Source organism: Manis pentadactyla, chromosome 13 (genome assembly GCF_030020395.1).
Source record: "Manis pentadactyla isolate mManPen7 chromosome 13, mManPen7.hap1, whole genome shotgun sequence".
Classification (NCBI taxonomy): Eukaryota; Metazoa; Chordata; class Mammalia; order Pholidota; family Manidae; genus Manis; species Manis pentadactyla.
Window position 1 is genome coordinate 1701831 of NC_080031.1, and position 22808 is coordinate 1724638.

The following is a 22808-nucleotide window of genomic DNA, read 5'->3' on the forward strand; positions in this document are numbered from 1 at the left end:
CCCACCTCCCGCCGCGACGCGGCGCGCGGCCTGTCGGGAAGCGGAGTCTCGCGCGACCCGGACCGCCGCGCGAAGGCGGGACCGCACTCCGCTCCCAGCAGGCCGCGCGGCCGGCTGGGGCCGGCGGGCGCTGCGCAAGCGCGTTTGCTCCTCGGCGCTTCCAAACGGCTCTCCTCTTCGCGCCCTGAAACGTGGGATCTTACTACCGACCCGTTTCTGCACTTCTCATCGCCTCCCGGAAGGCCCGGCGAGCCGGGCCGCGCGGGCCGCACGCGCCTCAGTCCAGCCCGGCGGGGGCCTGGGAAGTGGAGGGGCGCATGCGCCACCCTGCCGCGCTCCGCCTCCGGCGCGGGGCCCGGAGCGCATCTGGGTGCCTGCGTAACCCCGTGCGCGCCCCCGGCGGGCGGCGTGCTCGTGTCCGCTGCCGGGACGAAGTGCCGGGCGGCCGCGAGGGGCCCGTGCCGTGGGAGGTCACAGGTGGGTTCCCGAAAGCTCTTCGAGTTTCAGGTCTAAATGTTCCTGGAGGACGTTCGCCACGTGCCGTGCAGTGTGGCTCCTTTAGAGGACTGCTCGGGGTTCGCGCACGGGTGACGGGCGACGTTGCCCCCGCCGTGGGAACGCGAGGCGGGAATCCCGCGGGCGGCGCTGCGGACCCGGCCCCCCGGCACCTGGGCGCCGCGCCCAGACGGCGCTCCCGACTCCGCCGACCCTTTGCCCTCTGCACTCGACTCTGGTTTCGCCGTAGCTCGCATCCCCCGAGTTAGAATTCTCCGCTGTTCCTGAATAAACCCGAGGTGGCTGATAAAATAACTGACAGTTTTATTCTTAAGGTGAAGTTACGTTTTCCTGCAGTGAACGCGTACTGCTTTGATTAAAACGTTCTCCTGGCCCCAGGCTGAACAGGGCGCCCTCCTGCTCTGCGCCTACACCCCGGAGACGCGGCATGGGGCCGGGGGGGAACCTTCGTAGCCAAATACAGGGGAAAGCGGGTTGATTGTGCTGCAGACAGACGTGACCGGTGTACTCCCCGCTTCCCATTTCAACCTGCTGGTTGCCCTGTGGTCCCCTAGGACCTGGAAGGAGAGGCTCTGAGGAGGTGTTTCTTGACTTTCTCTGAATGATGCCTCACCACGTAAGCAGCCCGATTAGGTTATCAGTCGGCGGTGGAGGGCAAGCAGAATCGTCAGGATTGCTTTCTTATGTTTTATTTTAGGAAATTTTAAGCATATACAGAAGTGGAGCAGATGGTATAAAGAAATCTCATATCCTACCTCAAAATTAGGCTAGGCAGGAAATCCAAAATGTGAATAAATGTACAGAATTAACTGACTAATCTTAAGAAATACGTGAATAAATATCAAGAAAATATGACCATTACTATTTTGGAGGTAGATAAGGGATCCAGATTTTATGCAGTTGCTGGGAGGGGCAGAGCTCTTTTAGGAAAATCTAAAATAGCAAATACAAAATTACGAGCAGGCCTTAGGAGGGGCCTGTGCGAGTAGGGGGCCCTGAAGCTTAATCCACCTCTGAGGAAGGTAAAAGGGCACGGGAAGTGCTGGAGGAGCGGCATCAGGTCCGTGACCGAGTCAGGGAGGGTTCACAGCAAGAGGAATCTGGACTGAGAACAGAAGCAGGTTGTCTTTAGGTCGAAGTTCTGGGATCTTCCTCCGGGAAACTGACCAATGCTCACTCACAGACAACTGCAGAAGTTCTGCCTCTCCCTGGGCAGAGGCCGCTGGATAAGCTAACGGCTGTTCCTCAGGGTTCCAGGAAGACAGAAAAGCCAGTCAGGCTGAAGATGGAGGCGAGCATAGGGAATGGAGTGGGACTGTTACAGGCAGGCAGTGTGTGCAGGTATGAATGAATGCTTGAATAAGTAAGAAGAAATAGTGAATGGATTCTGTTTCCTACACTCACGTGGTTTATACATCTCCCAATTCACAGATGTTCACAAAGCAAGAAAGGGCTGAAGGAAAGATAAGGAAAATAAGGAGCAATATCTGAAACAATTGCTCCTGACCTGTCATGGCTCGCACACGTGGCACGCCTCTATTCAGGAAGCAAAGTAGCAAGATGGATATAGCACCAGCAGACAGCATTTCCAGGATGCACGACTTCTGCTATCGTGCTGATTGGAACATGCGGTGGTTATAAAAGCAGCAGGAGCCTACAATTGGACAGCATCCCATTCACTTCAAAATGACATGAAGGGAGGGATGAGGAGTGGTGAGTATGGGTGTGGATGAAACAAGATTAGTAGGTAGATAATTTTGAGATAGGACATGAGATGAATTCATCCCATTTACTCTTGTATACGTTTGAAATTTTCTAAAAGAAAAAAAAAGCAATCCTGATAATTCTGCTTGCCCTCCACCTCCAAACGTGGTGAGGCATCATTCAGAAAGTCAAGAAACACCTTCTCAGAGCTTCCTCCTTGCTGAGCGTCGAGCCTCCCCTTCCAGGTCCTAGTGGACCACAGGGCAACCAGCAGGCTGAAACAGGAACAGGGGAGTACACCGGTCATGTCTGTCTGCAGTATAATCAACCCGTTTTCCTCTGTGTTTGGCTATGAAGATCCCCTCTTAGCCGCATGCTGTGTCTCCGGGGTGTAGGCACAGCGCAGGAGGGCGCCCTGTTCAGCCTGAAGCCAAGAACATGAAATGACACAGGGCTGCCTGGCTCAGAAGCTGGAGCTGGTGCTGACCAGCTGGGAGACCCTGACAAGTCACCCAACGAATCTCACAGCAGTGCTGTGAAAATGAAGTACAGTGTCTAGCCAAAGTCTGACCTTTAGGCCCACTCAGTAAGTGGGAATTGTTTCCTTTCCTGTCAGAACCTCCCTGTTGGGAGTGGCAACAAAGGATTGGGAGCTGACAGACAACAGTCTATTTACAGCTGACGTCCTTGCAGCCTGGGGACCCTGGGGAGGGAGCACGTCCCTCTCGGTATGTGCTGGGTCTACGTAGGTTTCTTGGATTGGGGAATTTTCAGCTTTTTTCTTCCTCCAAAAATACTAAATAGTAAATTTTTAAAACTTAAAAAATAGATAGATCAGCATAAATAAGGAAATAAAAACTATCCATAATCCTTCTGTTAAAGTAACCGTGGTTAACATTTTGTGGTATATGAGCATGTTCATAGATCTAGGCGATACAGATATGCATTTCTATGTCCTCTATACTGTCACCTGCTTTTCTCACTTAGCATATCAAAAACATTTTTCATGTCATTAAAATTTCCTCCATATCACTTTAAAATGGCTGCCTAGTATTAACAAAAATGTGCAATTATTAACAATATTTCAGTGGGCATTTTTGTAAGTCTTTGTATACATTCACAATAAATTAGGCTAAGTTCCTGGAGGTAGGGTGCTGGGTCAAAGTGAGTATTTAAAAGCGTGGAACGTGGAGGTTGCCCTCCAGAAGTTATATTCCCAGAACAGCATTCCTGTCATCTTGGACTGGGGAGTGACTTTAAGTTTATGAATTTATTGCTCAAATATGTATTGACGGCTTACTCTCTGCTTTTTCACCTCTCACCTCTCATGGGACCATCCCCCACAATCCACACCCACACCTGATCTTGGGCACACCCCCTCAACCCAAACACTGCCAAGTGCCTGGCACCTGCCTCAGCTGCAGCCTAGAAAACCGAAACAGGAACCCTCCCCCATGTGAGACCGTCCTCTCAGCCTCCCCGAAGTCCCCGCTAACCGGTCACCAAGCCTCCTGTCCTTGTCTTTCTGCCTCTGTGGTGGGAGCACTCATGGCCTGGAGTGTCCGTGGGAAAGCCCAGCTCGGGGCGCTGCTCCTCTCTCTCCTGGGCTGGGTCTGCTCCTGCGTCACCACCGTCCTGCCGCGGTGGAAGACGCTCAGTCTGGACCTGAATGAAATGGAGACCTGGATCATGGGGCTGTGGGAGGTCTGCGTGAATCAGGACGTTGCCGCTGTGTGCAAAGCCTTGGAGCCCTTCCTGTCTCTGCCCCGGGAGCTCCAGGTATCCCGCATCCTCATGGTAGCCTCCCAGGGGCTGGGCCTCCTGGGGCTTCTGCTCTCTGGCTTTGGGTCTGAATGCTTCCAGTTTCACAGGATCAGATGGGTATTTAAGAGGCGGCTTTGCCTCGTGGGAGGGAGTCTGGAGGCATCAGCTGCAGTCACTACCCTCTTCCCAGTCTCCTGGGTGGCCTATGCCACAATCCAAGACTTCTGGGACGACGATGTCCCTGCAATTGTGCCTCGGTGGGAGTTTGGAGATGCCCTCTTCCTGGGCTGGGCTGCCGGTGTGTTCCTGGCCCTCGGCGGTTCACTCCTCATCTGTTCGGCCTGTCTGGGAAGAGAAGATGGGCAGTCTCCCCAGCTGGCCGGTCCCTCAGCCCCACCATCCTGCGCCCCAGCAGAGGAGTCCGAGGGCTCCTTCTAACACCTAGGAACCTGTCTGTCCAGGAGTCTCCGGAATAAGGGACCATCTGTAGCCATTTCTTTTCCTTACCCTTCGCCTCTGCTCGCCTCATCTGGGGGTGGTGATCACTGTCCCACCTGGGAAGCACTGGACTGTCTTGGTGATACGGTAATCCTAATTTCAGAATGAAAAATCAAGGCACAGTTTCTAACATGTTCTTCTGACTTAGATTTTATTTATATAAAATGCTTTTAAACTTGTAACATTACTTATATACTTGATTCATTAATTACTAAGGAAAATATATTACAACATTGACTCCATCATAGAAAATGTGAGATCACTTAAAAAGATGGAAATTGAAACCATGACAAACTTCCAAATTTGGAATTCTGTAAGATCATGCAATAGGAGGAATTTGACGGAGCCAGGGAGTTGTGAATGGCTACCATGAGGAAGTGATAACTGGCTAAAAAGCTAAAGGGTGGATACAGGTTTTGGATGGAGAGAGAAAAACGTGTAAGGCAAAGCGGGTGGAGCAGGAAGAAGCCAGATCCGGCAGAGCCTGCAGTCACGGAGCTTTTGTCCCTGTGTGGAAGATATGTGGCCAGGACTGGGCGCTCAGCCCCCAGGCGACTGCAGCGGTGGCCTGCTCCCCCTCGCCTGGCACCCGGCTCTGTGCAGTTGCCCTGGGGCACAGTCGTGTAGGGCTTAAGAGTTCACAAAACACTTTCACGTGTCTTGGTATTCATCTCACGTGTTTTGAACTTTTTTGGGGGTCAGGGAGAGCAGATACTGTTTTGCTAATGAGGAAGCTGACAGTCCACCAGAGCAGGGGAGAAACTAACTCCGAAGCAGGAGGAAAAACCAAAGGCCTGCAAAGGAGGATCCCGCCCCTCATGCTCTTGTTGAGGCCCAAACAGGCCCTTTGTTGCCAGGCGCCCCACCTGCTCCCGCTGCTGGCGGGCGGCCCTCACCCTGTCCCGGGTCTGCAGGCGCTGCTGCTGCTCAGCGGCACGTGGTCATGGCTTCCTCTGTGAACAGGGACAGAAACTAAAGATTCGTTAAGATACTATGTCTTACTAAAACTCTCCTGCTAGGCAGCACAAAGCATTTTTTTTAATGAGGGTGGGATGGAGACTGTTGACTGACTCCCAAGTAACCGGTGTGTCACCCCAAGAAAGGAACGTGAACCCACTTTTAGAAAAAGTCTGAGGAAGAAGATACCTTTCACCTAAAACCACCACTGTCTTTATTGACCTGCTTTGTAGGGAAAATGAGCAATAAAAATAGAACTAATTAAATCTTAGCTTCCACTCAGCCTTTCCTCATACACATGGTGGCCAATCGTTCTGATATTAAAAACATCTCTGTTGTGGTCAGGCGCGGGGACGTGCGTCGTCACATGTATTAGCAACAGAAAGAGGCACCACTGAATCAGTATTTCAAGTCAAAATCTCTTTCATGTGCAAGACACTGTAGGAAAATGACTCAGAGGCTCACCAAATTTGATGCATTTAGAATTTGACGTGCCTCGGTGCTGCCTTCTCTGCCAGCCCACCTTTGGGTCTGGAAACTTCACCATTAGCAGATAAGACCTCTGAGACCAGCTCTGGAGAGAAAGTCCTAAGGAAACCCGATGTGGATTTGACACATTTCAGGATGGGAGGGGAGTCGGAAATGGCTTCATGAGTTTCTAGACAGGACACATGTCTGCTAGGGTTAGGACAATAAGAAACTCGGGAAACCACCAACAAAAAGAAAAGGCAATTACGGGAGAAGGTATTTGTAAATGATGTATCCAGTAAGTGGCTAATACCCAAAATACAGAAAGAACTCATACAACTCAACAACAACAAAAACAATCTGATTTAGAAATTGGCAGGGTACCTGAATAGACATTTCTCCAAAGACACAGATGGCCAACAGGCACATGAGAAGATGCTCCACATCACTAGTCATCAGGGAAATGCAAATCAAAACCACACTGGGAGAGCCCCTCCTGTCAACAGAGTAGCTGTACCAACAAGACAAGAAGTAACTCGTGTCGGCGAGGATGTGGAGGAAAGGGACCCTCCTACTCTGATGCTGGGAACGTAAATTGGTGCAGCCACTGTGGAAAGCAGTGTGGAGGTTTCTCAAAAAACTAAAAAATAGATACACTGTATGACCTAGTAATTCTGCTGGGTATTTAGCTAAAAGAAAACAAAATCACTAATTCAGAAAGATATATGCACCCCTATGTTTACTGTAGCACTATTTACAATAGCCAAGATATGGAAGCACCCCAAGTGTCTATTGACAGATAAATGGACAGAGAAGATGTGGTGCATACACAACAATGGAATATTGCTCAGTGATAAAAAAAGAATGAAATCTTGCCACTGTGATGTCATGGATGGATCTAGGGAGTTATGATGCTCAGTGAAATAAGTCAGAGAAAGACATATGCCATATGATTTCACTTGTATGTAGAATCTAAAAAAACAAAACAAACAATAAAAATAGGCTCATAAATACAGAGAGCAGACCGGTGATTGCCATAGGGGAGGGAGGTGGGGTGGGGTGGGGCGAAATAGAAAAAGGGGAGAGAGAGAAAAAAAAAGAAACCCAGTCAGGAAAGCGTCTGCAGTCACCGGCCTGTACAACAACCAGAAGCAGCTGGCATTCGCTTCTACTCTACCAACTAATGGGTTTGTTTTTTTAAGCCAGTCATTCGTGTTGCCTTACCCACATTTACAGAAAGTAGAGATTTTTCTGTTGCCCAGAACTTTCAATGATGCCACAAAGCCAAATGCCATGGGTAGTATGTGGCCCACATTCTAGAGAGGGAGGCTTAGCACACCGCTGCTAAGAAGTGCCCGAGCTGCCCAGGGGCCTTGAAGCCAACATGCTCGCTCGGGAGGGTTCCAGGAAGCGAACTCCTAAGGGCTCGGAGCGCTGTGCTGTTCTCTGTCCTTCCCTGCAAAGCGGGAAAGACTGGGACCTCAGGAGAACCACTCAGAGACGGGAGGATTCTCAGGAGGGAGACTAGCGTCTGATGCACCCACCGCACACCTGCTGGGAGGGACGCCCCGGGGGCCCGTTCCGCTGCGGCCAGGATGGCACCCGAGGAAGTTCTTGGGAGGAGCTGGCCTGTGCTGTGGAGGCATAGAGAGGGGGGCACAGCCACCAGTGCAGAGTCTGAGGCAGGGGGTGCCAGCTGCATGACGTTTTGGGGCAGGGATGGGGAGCTTTCCACAGCCCACATGGAGGCGGAAGCAGGCGGTCAGGGGACACTGTCCCGCGGCACTGCTGGGAGGTATGAGTGAGCACAGCAGGAGCTGAGAGGGGCTGTAAGAGCTCAGCCAGGAAGCCCAAAAGCTACATCGGGGTACAGGGGGCAGGTTTCTACAGGGTTCTTTGAAGAACCCCTAAGAGATCCCATGCAAGAGCTGATAATTGGATTCCTGACATAATACCGGACATTTGAGAACCAAAAGTATTACAAACAAAACTAGCCAGTTTTTAAAAAGTGAACATTGTCCTTTGCTTTCTTCTCCTATAAATCCTCCTCCCCCAGCCCCCAGGGGAGCCAGAAGTTGAGGGTGAGGAGGGGAATGGAATGGGGAGTGTGAAAGGGCATCCCAGGGCTGCTTCCTTCTGCAAGTCCCTCCTTTGAGGGAGTCTGAGCCAGCGGAAGGAGAAGCGCCTCCACAGACGACTGAGCGGACACTACAGACCGTCACCTGGACGGGCCCAGCCACCGTAGCACAGGAGGATCATTGCTTCAGAGCTCAAACATGACAGTCAAGCCCCAAGACCTTCCTGAGGTGCTGTCACAGAGCAGGGTGAGGAGATGGCAAGGTCCTACTGAAAGGCAGCCCTGGAAACAAAAGGCAAGCTACTGACTCGTGCTCTAAAAGCTCAGGTCTTCCAATAAAGTGGTTGGAGAAGAAACATACTTAAAACAGGAAGAGAATCAGATGGGAGATACTCTTAATTTTTCCATCCAGCATGAGCCCTGATCCCTTCCTTCTTCCCGTCGAGGCAGATCGGCTAATATGACCACAGCCACTTGCCAGAGCCCCATGATCCCCTGCATACCCACATTATGCCACAATCAAAGCCCACCTGTGGGCCCTACACAGGCCAGGACAACCCTTAAAATTCTTACCCCTTGGGAAGTTTCCCCATGAAAACTGCATCCAGAGTGCTACACACACTGAGTCACTGCTACATCTATTTTTTTCTTCTAATTCTTAAACTGTAAGTGCTAGGTAAGTATTTTTCTATCTTATATGCCAGGAAAACTGGTTCACTACTATTTGAACTCACATGTGGGAAGATTGCAATGTCAATGTTCTTTCCATGGGCCACCATCTTCTTGTAAGAGACATACTGATTCAGCAATGATTCATAAAGCAGATGAGCTATGGGCCTGTTTAACTCATGAACAAGATCTGGCTGGGCCTTAAGTAGGGATGGTCAGGAGACTTTGTGAATGGCCATGCCACTCTCAGGTCATCACCAGAGGCCCTGCCCTTACCGTCAGATCTACACACTGATCGGGGAAGACCAGCTTCGGCACGCAGTGGTATCTACCCTGCCGCCAGGCAAGAAGACTGGCCAGTCCCTTCATGAACGTACCAAACACCAGGACTAGCAGACATTTAATTTTCAAATCTCACTGCTGGCTGCTCCTAAGCACTGCTTTTGTGCCAGCTTATCAATTCCAAGTCGCCTACATTCTTTCGAAGATCTGTCCCCTACTTCTCTGCCATTATTTTTCTGTTCATTGCTCATCATCACAATTTCTCATCCTCTTGGGGTAACAAGAATGACCCAGGCTTATTCTGAGAAAGGAAGAGACCAGGTCCCTGCCCTGTAGGACCCATTCACCTGTCTATAAAAGGCCAACCAGCTACACAAATGGAGGTCACGGGGTCATTGTAACTAGCCAGCAACCTGATGGGCATGCAGCAGGAGAGACAAAGGGAAGGGGGTCCCAGAATTGCCCTGAAAACATCTCGTAAGCCAGTTCCATACTGATTTGTAGTTTGTTAGTTCATTGTTCAAGAAGTTAAGAATGAATGGAAAAATGTTTTACTGGTTCAGGAAAAAGTAACATAATGACTGAATGTCTGAGAAGTTGAGCCTGTGAGCAACTTTAAGGAACTGATGTGTTAATGGAAATTTAAAGGTTAATCATACAGAAAAAATAGTCTAGTTCAACATGAGGAATGTGCAGAGGTTAAAATATATTAACTCAGCATGATAGCCTATAAAGTATCTTTGAAAGAGCTTCTACAGACTTTTAATAAAACCACAGAATTCAGCGTGTTGATTAACAATGTCAAAGCCACTTTCTTAGTAAGCAAAGAAGTTCTCCCAAGTTCTCAACCGTGACTGTAGGTCAGAATCACCTGCGACGTTCTCTGAGCATAAGAGCACCCGGGGCCCGGCCCCGCCTACCAAGTCAGTATCCGTGGGCTGAGGCCTCGGCAGCTATGCTTTCTCAGGCGACACAGCTGACTGGGATTGGCAGCAAGATCGACAGCCACTGCCGGAGGGCTCTGGATTAAAAAGGCAAAAAAGAAGAAAAAAAGTACAAAAGAGAGGACAAAAGCAAAATAAAGTTCTTTGAAAAGACTAATAAAGGCCTGAAAATACTAACCAAAAGAAAGATACACATCACCCAGTATCAGTAAAGAAAAGGGGGAAGTCATATAGATCTTGGAGTCATTAAAAAAAAAAAAATCACAAGGTATGATTATCAACTTTCAGCCAGTAAATTCTAAATTTCAGATGAAATGGACTAATTTCTCATAACTTCCAGAACTGACACGAGAGAAAGAAACCCAAAAAGTCTGAAAACCTTGTATATATGAAAGAAGCTGAATACCTAACCAAAAGTACTCCTACACGCAACACGCAATAAATAACTGGATCACACGGCTTCCACAGTGACCTGTCCCAGACATCAAGGAAGAAATAACTGCCTTATCCAAACTCTTCCAGAGCAGAGAACAGAACCTTTCCCAACATGTCCAATTAGGCCAGAATAATCTTAATATCAAAACCTTTGTAGGTACATTACAAGAAAATTAAAGCCAGTGTCTCTCATGAATATACAGGTGAAAATCCTAAACAAATATTTTTAATGATTCCATTCACATAAAAATTACCTCATGATCAAAGTCAGTTTAGTCTGGCAACACATGGTTGTGTTAGCATTTAAAATTAATAAACTAACTCACACATGAACAGAATAAAGGAAAAGACCCATGTAGTTATTTTTTTTTTTTTTTGAAGTTTGGATACTCTCTGGTTTATTTTTGAAACAATTTATCTAGAGTTAAAACTGATAAAAAAAAATTGGTGTCTGACATATAATAAAATTATTTTAAAGTATTAACTTTTCAGAAATGTAGTGTTGAGCACTTAGGAAATTTTAATTGACATAAACATTGCACACACACCAAGGATGATGTCGGCCCAGTTTTTTAAGCTAAATTGCCCAAGTTAAGTCATGACATCATGACTTAAGTGTCTTATATGCTTTGTTATAAAAGTTTATATAACATAATGTTTTAGGTTAGGCAGTAGACTTGGAAAGTTTAAGACTATTAAGTACATTCCTTGTACTATATTTTTCTTTATTAAATTAACCTCACTAATAATCTCAATGTACAGTTTGCTTGCCAGGAAGATTCAGCTACTGAACAACTGGGTAAGAGAAATAGATTCTGAAATTTAAGAGCTGAATTATCATGTGAAATTCTATGAAAGCTAATATTCAGACTGATAACAAATACCTCATTATGAAGCAATATGTTATAATTATTTAAGAAAACATGCAGTTCTCAACTTTTATACATTCAACATTTGTGTAATCAATGTTGATATAATCAACTTAACATCCCTCAACTTCCTTTCCTGTGCCAGATTCATGCTTTCAGTATATCAGCTGGACAATCAACTTTTGAAAACATTGCACAAAGGTGACCAGACCAGCAACCATGCCATCTTCCTAAGTGGTTCCTCTGCTTACGAGCTGTGAAATCATATGCAGTTTACTGTACTCTGCTAAACTTCAGCTTCACACGGGATAATTATAGCATCTTACAGTAATGCAGTAATAAATAGATTAATGCATCAAAGATGTTTTATACAGTCTTAACATAAAATAAATGCTCAAACATATAATATTCTGAATATTAATTATTAGCCATAGCAAAGGTCATAATTATTTGGGAATTTTTTTTTTTTATTGAAGGGTAGTTGACACACAGTATTACATTAGTTTCAGGTGTACAACACAGTGATTCAACATTTATATACATGATAATTCTAGGTACCAGCTATCACCATACCAAATTGTTAACAATATTTTGAGTATATTCCTTATGCTATACATTACATCCCGGTTACTTATTTATTTTACCATTGGAAGTGCGTGTATATAGGATATTTTTTTTGTGTGTGAGGGCATCTCTCATATTTATTGATCAAATGGTTGTTGACAACAATAAAATTCTGTATAGGGGGGTCAATGCTCAATGCACAATCATTAATCCACCCCAAGCCTAATTTTCGTCAGTCTCCAATCTTTTGAAGCTTAACGAACAAGTTCTTACATGGAGAACAAATTCTTACATAGTGAATAAGTTACATGGTGAACAGTACAAGGGCAGTCATCACAGAAACTTTCGGTTTTGCTCATGCATTATGAACTATAAACAGTCAGTTCAAATATGAATATTCATTTGATTTTTATACTTGATTCATATGTGGATACCACATTTCTCTCTATTATTATTTTTAATAAAATGCTGAAGTGGTAGGTAGATACAAGATAAAGGTAGAAAACATAGTTTAGTGTTGTAAAAGAGCAAATGTAGATGATCAGGTGTGTGCCTGTGGACTATGTGTTAATCCATGCTAGACACAGGCAATAAAACATCCACATATGCGGAAGATTTCTCTCAGAACAGGGGGGGTGAGGTTCTAAGCCTCACCTCTGTTGATCCCCAATTTCTCACCTGATGGTCCCCCTGCGACTGTGCCTGTCTTAGGTTGTTCCTCCCTTGAGGAACCTTACCCGTCTCTGGCTAACCAGTCATCTTCCGGGGCCATACAGGGAAATGTAAAGTTGGTAAGTGAGAGAGAAGCCTTATTGTTTGAAAAGGTTAGCTTTTTACTTCTTTGCATATTTATGTCCTGTGGCTTCTATGCCCAGCATCTGTCTTGAGGTATCTTTACCACTTGGAAGAATTATGATACTCGGTAAATTCGATATATGGCATGAATTCTATTTAAGGGTTGTAATTAGGAAGGAAGAAGAAAAGCTATAGAAGTAGCAAGCGGAAGAAAACCTGGGGAGATTATTTCTTTGACATATCTTCTTGTAGAGTAACTTCAGCATGTATAGTTTTTAAACTACTAAGTAAATTGTGCACACACATTAACATAATAGGAGTACAGTTATGTAACCAAAGCATACCTGTAATTACCAGCCATCTCCAGTGAAACCAAGAAAACCAGTTAGGCACCTTAGGCATTTGTGAAAACTTATCTATGATATGGTGGATAATGTCCACCTGAACTTGAACAGTCTGAGAGAATTCAGACAAATTAAAACAACCCATTCCTGGGGACTGTTCACATCCCATATGTTCTTTTAACAGTAAATAATCTGTAGTTGTAAGATTTTGGAGTGCTACAATTTGCACTTCTCCTAATTCTTGGTTGAGTTCCAACCGTATAGATCCAGTCAAATTTGTTGTTTTACTGTATGCACAGGCCAGCTTAGATATGTCCTTCCTCATTCCCATGGCAAGTCCAGGAGCTGGTGGGATGAGTGCATCTACAGCTGTAGCAGTGCATGGATCTTTGTTGGGGTTTTTTTGATGATCATCTTCTGGCATGAGTCCTCCCGAGAGTGCTGATGTTGGAAGTTCTTTTTCATATCGTATCTTAGTTCATTTTCGGGGTAGCCAAATTAGGCTTTGATCCTCTGTATAAACACAAACAGACCCTTTGCCTACACTTTTATATGCCCTTTATATCATTGTGTACAGCTCATTGGAGGTCACCATACAGGAACTGCTTTTTTTTTTTTTTAACAATCTACACTTACATGACGAATACTTTGTTTACTAGGCTCACCCCTATACCAAGTCCCCCCTATATACCCCTTTACAGTCACTGTCCATCAGCGTAGCAAAATGTTGTAGAATCACTACTTGTCTTCTCTGTGTTGTACAGCCCTCTCCTTTCTCCCACCCCCCTATGGATGCTAATCTTAATACCCCCCTTTTTCTGCCCCCCCCTTATCCCTCCCTACCCACCCATCCTCCCCAGTCCCTTTCCCTTTGGTACCTGTTAGTCCATTCTTGAGTTTTGTGATTCTGCTGCTGTTTTGTTCCTTCAGTTTTTCCTTTGTTCTTATACTCCACAGATGAGTGAGATCATTTGGTATTTCTCTTTCTCCGCTTGGCTTGTTTCACTGAGCATAATACCCTCCAGCTCCATCCATGTTGCTGCAAATGGTAGGATTTGCCCTTTTCTTATGACTGAGTAGTATTCCATTGTGTATATGTACCACATCTTCTTTATCCATTCATCTATCGATGGACATTTAGGTTGCTTCCAATTCTTGGCTATTGTAAACAGTGCTGTGATAAACATAGGGGTGCATTGGTCTTTCTCATACTTGATTGCTGCATTCTTAGGGTAAATTCCTAGGAGTGCAATTCCTGGGTCAAATGGTATGTTTGTTTTGAGCATTTTGATGTACCTCCATACTGCTTTCCACAATGGTTGAACTAATTTACATTCCCACCAGCAGTGTAGGAGGGTTCCCCTTTCTCCACAGCCTCGCCAACATTTGTTGTTGTTTGTCTTTTGGATGGCAGCCATCCTTACTGGTGTGAGGTGATACCTCATTGTAGTTTTAATTTGCATTTCTCTGATAATTAGCGATGTGGAGCATCTTTTCACGTGTCTGTTGGCCATCTGTATTTCTTTTTTGGAGAACCGTCTGTTCAGTTCCTCTGCCCATTTTTTAATTGGGTTATTTGTTTGTTTGTTGAGGTGTGTGAGCTCTTTATATATTCTGGACATCAAGCCTTTATCAGATCTGTCATTTTCAAATATATTCTCCCATACTGTAGGGTTCCTTTTTGTTCTATTGATGGTGTCTTTTGCTGTACAGAAGCTTTTCAGCTTAATATAGTCCCACTTGTTCATTTTTGCTGTTGTTTTCCTTGCCCGGGGAGATATGTTCAAGAAGAGGTCACTCATGTTTATGTCTAAGAGGTTTTTGCCTGTTTTCTTCCAAGAGTTTAATGGTTTCGTGACTTACATTCAGGTCTTTGATCCATTTTGAGTTTACTTTTGTATATGGGGTTAGACAATGGTCCAGTTTCATTCTCCTACATGTAGCTGTCCAGTTTTGCCAGCACCACCTGTTGAAGAGACTGTCATTTTGCCATTGTATGTCCATGGCTCCTTTGTCAAATATTAATTGACCATATATGTCTGGGTTAATGTCTGGATTGTCTAGTCTGTTCCATTGGTCTGTGGCTCTGTTCTTGTGCCAGTACCAAATTGTCTTGATTACTATGGCTTTATAATAGAGCTTGAAGTTGGGGAGTGAGATCCCCCCTACTTAGTTCTTCTTTCTCAGGATTGCTTTGGCTATTCGGGGTCTTTGGTGATTCCATATGAATTTTTGAATTATCTGTTCCAGTTCATTGAAGAATGTTGCTGGTAGTTTCATAGGGATTGCATCAAATCTGTATATTGCTTTGGGTAGGATGGCCATTTTGACAGTATTAATTCTTCCTAGCCACGAGCATGGGATGCGTTTCCATCTGTTAGTGTCCCCTTTAATTTCTCTTAAGAGTGACTAGTTTTCAGAGTATAAGTCTTTCACTTCTTTGGTTAGGTTTATTCCTAGGTATTTTATTTTTTTTGATGCAATTGTGAATGGAGTTGTTTTCCTGATTTCTCTTTCTGTTGGTTCATTGTTAGTTTATAGGAAAACCACAGCTTTCTGTGTGTTGATTTTGTATCCTGCAACTTTGCTGTATTCCGATATCAGTTCTAGTAGTTTTGGGGTGGAGTCTTTAGGGTTTTTTATGTACAGTATCATGTCATCTGCAAATAGTGACAGTTTAACTTCTTCTTTACCGATCTGGATTCCTTGTATTTCTTTGTTTTGTCTGATTGCCGTGGCTAGGACCTCCAGTACTATGTTAAATAACAGTGGGGAGAGTGGGCATCCCTGTCTAGTTCCCGATCTCAGAGGAAATGCTTTCAGCTTCTCGCTGTTCAATATAATGTTAGCTGTGCGTTTATCATAGATGGCCTTTATTATGTTGAGGTACTTGCCCTCTATTCCCATTTTGCTGAGAGTTTTTATCATGAATGGATGTTGAACTTTGTCAAATGCTTTTTCAGCATCTATGGAGATGATCATGTGGTTTTTGTCTTTCTTTTTGTTGATGTGGTGGATGATGTTGATGAACTTTCGAATGTTGTGCCATCCTTGCATCCCTGGGATGAATCCCACTTGGTCATGGTGTACGCCATGTAGTTATTTCAATATAGAAAAAGCCTTTGATAAATTTCATCATCGATTCACAATTTTTTAAAAACGTTTGCAAAGTAAGAACAGTGGAAATCTGTACCTAATGAATGGAATTTACAAAAAGCCTACAGCGTGATTAATGGTGAAATACTGAAAACTTCTCCCCTTGACACTGGGGACAAGGATGCCCACTGTTACCACTTCTATTCAGCATTGTACCAAGGGGACCTAGGGTGAGGAGGCAAGAAAAACAAACGTTGCAAGGACCTGGAATAAGTCATCATTCAGAGATAATGTAATTGCGTGTAGAAAAAAACCTAAAATGGCTGATAAACCATTATAATTATTAAGTGAATTTATCAATGTCATTGGATACAGGATTGATACAAAAACATCAATTTGTTTTTAAAAAGCAGCAATAAACAATTAAAAACGTAGTTTTAAAAATGACAGTGTTTATGACAGCTTGGAAAAGATCAACAATCCAGGAGTAAACCTTATGGGAGACGTAGAAAACCTCTATACAGAAATTAAAGAAAATAAATACTATGTTCATAGATTAGAACATGTCAGCTCTCCCCAAATTATCTGTAGTCACTGTAAACCTAACCAAAACCCCTGGAGATTTGTGTGTACATGTAAAGCTGACAAACTGGTGCTAAGATTTATATGGCAACACAAAAGATTGAGGGATGGCCAGTCTTGAAGGCATTCAAAACTCTACAGTTTATCGTACCAGAAATCAAGACTTAAAGCCACACTAAGAAAGACAGTGTGATACTGGTACATGCAAATAGACCCACGGAGCAGATAAGAGCCCAGAAACCAGCCCTGACACAGACACCTGATTCACGACGAAGGCACTGGGGGCAGGACCCTGTTGTCAGTAACTGCTGCCAGGCCACTCGGCTAAGTGCAGGAGGTAAGACAGGAAAGCTTCTGGAAGATCATACAGAGAACCTCCATGACCTTGGGTGATGATTCCTTCAACAGGGCACAGCACGCACTAACCGTGAAGGAAAAGGCTGATCAACTGGATCGCTTTAACCTAAGACATCAAGAGTGAAAAGGCAAAGCCAGAATGACAGAAGATACATGCAGTGCACATAACCAAAGAGGTTTCTGTAACGAATATATTTTTTTAAAGTAACTCCTACAAATCAACACGTAAAACAATAAATCCAACAAAAAAGTGGGCAAAAGACTTAAATAGGTATTTCACAAAACAGCCGAGGGGCAAGTACATGAAGAGATGCCCAACATCCTTGTACTCAAGGCAGCGCAAACTAAGTGGTATCCTCACGCACGTACCAGAATGGCTAAAACCAAAGATACCAACAGAACCATATCTTGGCAAGGTAATGGGGCAACTGGAATCTTAGGTCACTGGTGGGAGCTGAACATGGCATCACCACTTTGGAAAACTGTCAGCACGAGTAAAGGCACGTGTACAGGCATACCTCCTTTTCTCGCACTTAAGGGCTGTCGGGCAAGTCCCTCAGCACCGTTTTCCCAACAGCACCTGCTCATCTGGTTTCTACGTCATGTTCTGGTAATTCTCGCAGTATTTCAGACTCTCATTATTGTTATATTTATTATGGTCATCTGTGGTCACTGATCACAATGCACCGAAAGCTTGGAAAACAGCATTTCTGGCAATACAGTTTTTTGAATTAAGGTATGAGTACTGATTTTTAGACATACTGCACACTGAACAGACCACAGCACAGTGCACATGTGACTGTCCCCAACACTGGGACCCAGACACCCATTAACCTGCTTTACGCAGTACTTGCTTTCTTGCAGTGTCCAGAACCAGATGCACAACAACTGTGCTGGGTGCCTGCACCTCTTCCCATGACTCAGTGATCCCACTCACCACCATACATGCCGACAGAAATGCACTTCTCAGGTTCATCAAGACACGTACATGCATGTTCCTGGCAGCATTACCCAGTACTGGCCCAAAACTGGGAGCAACTCAAATGACAATTAGCAGGATAGACTGTAAGATAAATCGTTAGCCTGCTGCAGTTTGTGGACTTGCAAGCAGCCAGATAACGGGGCAAAGGACTCCCCCCTCAGCACTCCCTCCTGTGGCTTGAGTGGATCAGATACAACCTATTCACCACCACGTGTCACAGATGCGCACATGTTTCTCTCAGGGCCAACCACAGATCCCCAACAGCTGACAAGGTAACAAGGAATGTGGAAAGGAACAAAGCAGAAGATCTTCCAAGACCACCCAGGGCAGCTGAGCCGCAGCTACAGGCATACGCTACGGACTGAGACCACCAGGGTTCGTGTCCCTCATCATCCCAGGACTGTTCACAGTGTGACAGCACACAGTTCTCGATACTGACAGGATTAAAAAGGAAAAGGCAAATGGTGATACTTAGAATTTTAAACAGTAAAAGGTAATCCATGGGTAAGAAAATTGATCAATTTTCTAGGACACAAATCTTTGCAGTGAGCTTTAAAACACAAAAGCACCTCTGAACATCTGCAAAAGATGGCCTCTCATCAACTTAATCAAAATACAAGAAATTTAGTTTTAAGAAAATAATTTTTTGGCTATCTTCTATACTCACATGCAATACAACTAGCAAAGGAGATGAAAAGCCATCAGTCACCACCAGGTGCTGCTCAAGCACTGACTGCTGTCTACTCCAGTTCATCCCCACTAAGATTCCCAGCCCTTTAATCTGCTCTTTTCTTTTAAGGAAAAAAAAACTGAAACATGATAATTTACTGAGACCATCCATTTCCAGAGATAGATATTTAAATAAAGGCCACAGTGCATACCAAAGGTACAACAAATACTTTTATTGCACATTTATAAAATCTGCATAGTTGTATCAAGTGTTCTTCCCACCATTCCCTCATTAATCTCAAAATTTTCTTAGAACACAACACCCAATGCGGAGACTTTTAAAAATGGTCAAATTTCTTTCTCTACATATACACATATATATAGATGTTTTTCTCTTTTTACAAACCCACACCCCGTATTTTTTCAAAGCAAAAGAGAGGAGGGGGGCATCAAAATGTCCTTGGTTCAGCTGTCTTAGAATCTGTTTCTGACAATTTTCAGATGCCAGAAAATTTTACTTAAATGGTGAAGTATCAACCTGCTGCCTGTAGTCAAATTTCACAATGCTATTCTGTCTAAAATCCCTAAAGCTTTCCTTTCTTTCACTCAGGACTGAGCATGAGGTGTTCTGGTTTATTTAAAAATATAAAATAAAAGAGAAGAAAGGGGAGGCAGCTTCCTTCGGACTTTTCAGCACCATTCCGCCACACAGCCTTACATCCCACCCACGTGTGACACACATGGTGGTTCCCCAGCAACGCATGTTGTCATCATCTCTTAAGAGACAGGCAAGGTTTGTATTTCTCATCTCTCACAGTTACGTATTGTTAAATGTCGCCTGTGTTTAGTGAAATAACCAGTAGCTGTTCCTCCAGTTCAGGCTCTGATGAATCACCTTTCTATTCTGTCAAAAATATTTTTGCCTGCAGGATAGTTTTTAAAGTGGCAGGAGGCTTATGAAAGCCCAAGCATTTCTGTAGGTACAAGAGGCACTTCTTATCTCCTGGCATCATTTGGTACTTAAATACACTGGTTCCTGCCATTTTTAGTGAAACTGCTTCTACGATTCTGTACCTAAAAAGTACAGTTTTATTTTCAACCCTTCTTTACACACACAGCATGGCTGCGGGCTGGATCTGATTCTTGCTTGTCCGCCTAATCCTTTTCCCAAGGTAAATATGGTGACAACACACTTCTGTGCAAGAGGAGGCAGGCAGAGATCAGGTGAGCCTTAGACGTGTGGGGCTTACTTCACTGTCACAGTGGAAACCCCCTGAATTGACTCCATGACAGCCGCAAATCGGCTACAAAGGTCGTAGGGAGAATTGGGTCGAATAGTCGGAGGCTCCTTCAAGACAATGATTTCTGTGGAAGGATCAAGGAGCCTGGGTAGAAATTCCCCTAAGCACAGCTGCAGATTTTCTGTGGAGGGAAAATGGACGGTTACATACACAGCTAAACAGATCTCAGTAAAAGCAAGTAAGTCTGCAACTCAATGGGAAGGCCTCTCCATAGCCCACTGCCCATCCTCAGCGGCAAAGCACTGTGGAGGCCAGCTAACGAGCCCTTTGAGACAAACCAGGAGCAAAGACCCACTTGTCAAAACTCTGAAGCTTTAGGCCACTGCTTTACGTCATCTGACACGAGGCAGAAGAGCAGGACACATTCACCTCACTGGGGACAGGCCCTCTAATCTACAACAGTGGTGCTGCCTTCCCATGATTGAATTCACCAGCATGTACACGTACACGTGGCAGTAAGTAAAGCTTTATATCACACATCATCTAATGAAAACCTGAAGACATTCAAGGGAAATTGTGGCTACTAATTACTATAAAATTTTTCAATATTATAAACACTTCAGCAAGTCAGTAGAATATCTTTACATCAGTGAGAGACTAACAAAGAAGATACATATTAGAATATACACTGACTTTCTAAGTCTGCCAAACCCACCTAAAAATGACTAGTTTTAGGCTTCCTCTCAAAAATGCTTTGGACAAGCAAGAATATTCCATCTACTAATTTATTAATCTCACAGGCATCATAGTTAAAAATATGTTCAGGTCTTACAACCTGTAGCCACAGGAAATTCAGTCATGGCACCATCAGATATCAGGCATAAACAGATCTTGATTTGTTTTTAGTTTTATTTTTTTATAATTAAGGTATCATTGATATATAATCTTATGAAGGTTTCACATGAGCAACACTATGGTTTCAATATTCACCCATATGATCAAATCTCCCCTGCCCTGCCCATTGCAGTAACTGTCCATCAGTGTAGTAAGATGCTACAGTCAAACTACTTGTCTTCTCTGTGCTGTACTGCCTCCCCTGTGACACCCCTACATTATGTGTACCAATCATAATGCCCCTCAATCCCCTTTTCCCTCCCCCACACACCCTCCCCCACCCTTCCCCTTTGGTAACCACTAGTCCCTTCTTAGAGTCTGTGAGTCTGCTACTGTTTTGTTCCTTCAGTTTTTCTTTGTTGTTATACTCCACACATAAGCAAAATCATTTGGTACGTGTCTTTCTCCACCTGGCTTATTTCACTGAGCATAATACCCTCTAGCTCCATCCCTGTTGTTGTAAATGGTAGGATTTGTTTTCTTTTTATGGCTGAATAATATTCCATTGTGTATGTACCACATCTTCTTTACCCATTCATCTACTGATGGACACTTAGGTTGCTTCCATAACAGATCTTGATTTTTAAACCATAAAATTAGAGTTCAGGTTTAGGCAGATAAAAAAGTAACTGAAGTCTGACATTCCTGGAGAAGGGCAGTATCTTTAAACAGCTTGCCGGCTCTATGTGGAGATGCTTCAGCAGCCACAGGGAGATAAGGGGAGACAAAGAGGGACAGAGCCCAGGTTCCCATCCCTTGCAGAAGAGCAGACCCAATTTTAACTCACTGATATGCTAGGGGATCAAATAATCCCTTAAAAAGGTGGACGACAAGTGCTACAGAATGTGATCACTGTAATTCTACAATTCTTGGGGGATTAAAAAATACTAGGGGTGCTAACAGTAACATACCTGCAATATCTTGCCCAAGGTAAGAGCACCAGTGGTTTCTCATGACCTCAATGGCAGCTAGGTCATCCTTGGAGATATCATCATTAATGATAAGGTGAATGCAGGGAATGATCAACTCATTCATCACATTAATGCCCTCTGTTACAGAGGGGTCATCATTGGTTTCAAAGAGAGAGGCTGCTCTGGCATTCAGCTCCTACAGATACAGAGTGAAAAAAAATAGTCTGAAAGAGATAAATATCTAGAAGAGCCTAAATACATAAATATTAGAAGAGCCTAGACAAGCAGTTTCACATTTTACTGCACACTGGAATTGCTCAGAGAGCCTTAAAACCAGTGACATCCCACCCAGACGTGCTGGTGTGATGGGCATACAAGAGGACTTGGGTGCTGGGATTTTCTCCAAAGCTCTCAAAGTGATTCTAATGCAGCCAAGTCTGTGACCCCTTGGTCTGAATTTGCAAGTCAAGGTCATGCTTAACACCTACTTCTACCAAAAGGCCCTTCCAACAGTTCTGGATCTCCACTGAGTGTCTGAATCACCTACCGAAGAAATGCTGATTCTCAGGCCCCTCCCCAGCGCCTCTGGCTTAACGTGTGGGGACAGCCTGGGTCACTGCAGTGCAAGTAAAACATTCAAAACAGAATCTGTATTTGGTGGCTTAAACATAAAAGCATGACTCTAATAGAATTCAGATCCAGAACCTACAAAGACCTTCTTCAGCTTCAAAAAGCCCTGCCTGCCACAAATGATACAAAAATCAAAGCATAAATCAGAAAATGAAGCTCCTGAGATGAATATAAATCAGACTTAATCTTCCTTCACTTTGTCTTTAAAAGGCAGTAGTTGAAACGCTGGCCTGACTCTTCCCAGGAAGGGCGACTCTGCTGCGTGCCGGGAAAGACAAGTGCAAGCTCACAGCCGGAGCACCACCTCCCCCCTTGTTCGTTGTATCAACCCTGGGGCGGCCAGAGGGGATGTGGGTCTGCCCTTCACGTGGCTGCCAAATGCAAAACAGGCTAGGAGAGACCTTCGGGGAACAGTAGGACAAACTCTTACAGTTCATCTTTTTAAAAAAAACCTGGAGTCTCTTAGAAGTCACAGAAACGCCCACCTAGTAGCTTAGCAAGGAACACCGAAGAAGCACTGCGTCCCTTCCCGATGCTCATCACCACCAGGCACAGGGCAG

The 22808-nt window shown here is 44.5% G+C and overlaps 2 protein-coding genes across 10 annotated transcripts in view; one reads left to right on the forward strand and one right to left on the reverse strand.

The window, feature by feature from the left end:
• The first annotated feature begins 3182 nt into the window (after positions 1 to 3182).
• Positions 3183 to 7269, forward strand: CLDN25 (claudin 25). The gene has a single exon (XM_036919785.2). The coding sequence runs from the start codon at positions 3769 to 3771 to the stop codon at positions 4420 to 4422; it is 654 nt and encodes a 217-aa protein (XP_036775680.1). The 5' UTR covers positions 3183 to 3768; the 3' UTR covers positions 4423 to 7269.
• Positions 7270 to 18790: 11521 nt separating this feature from the next.
• USP28 (ubiquitin specific peptidase 28) overlaps positions 18791 to 22808 on the reverse strand; it is a 55896-nt gene continuing 51878 nt past the window's right edge. For all 9 annotated transcript variants that reach the window (XM_057490301.1, XM_057490306.1, XM_057490304.1 and 6 more), the window contains 2 exons: positions 21619 to 21814; positions 18791 to 19994 (listed from right to left, as the gene is read on the reverse strand). In XM_057490301.1, the coding sequence (XP_057346284.1) occupies positions 19819 to 19994; positions 21619 to 21814 (372 nt within the window). In that variant the 3' untranslated portion in view covers positions 18791 to 19818. The remainder of the gene's footprint in view (positions 19995 to 21618; positions 21815 to 22808) is intronic.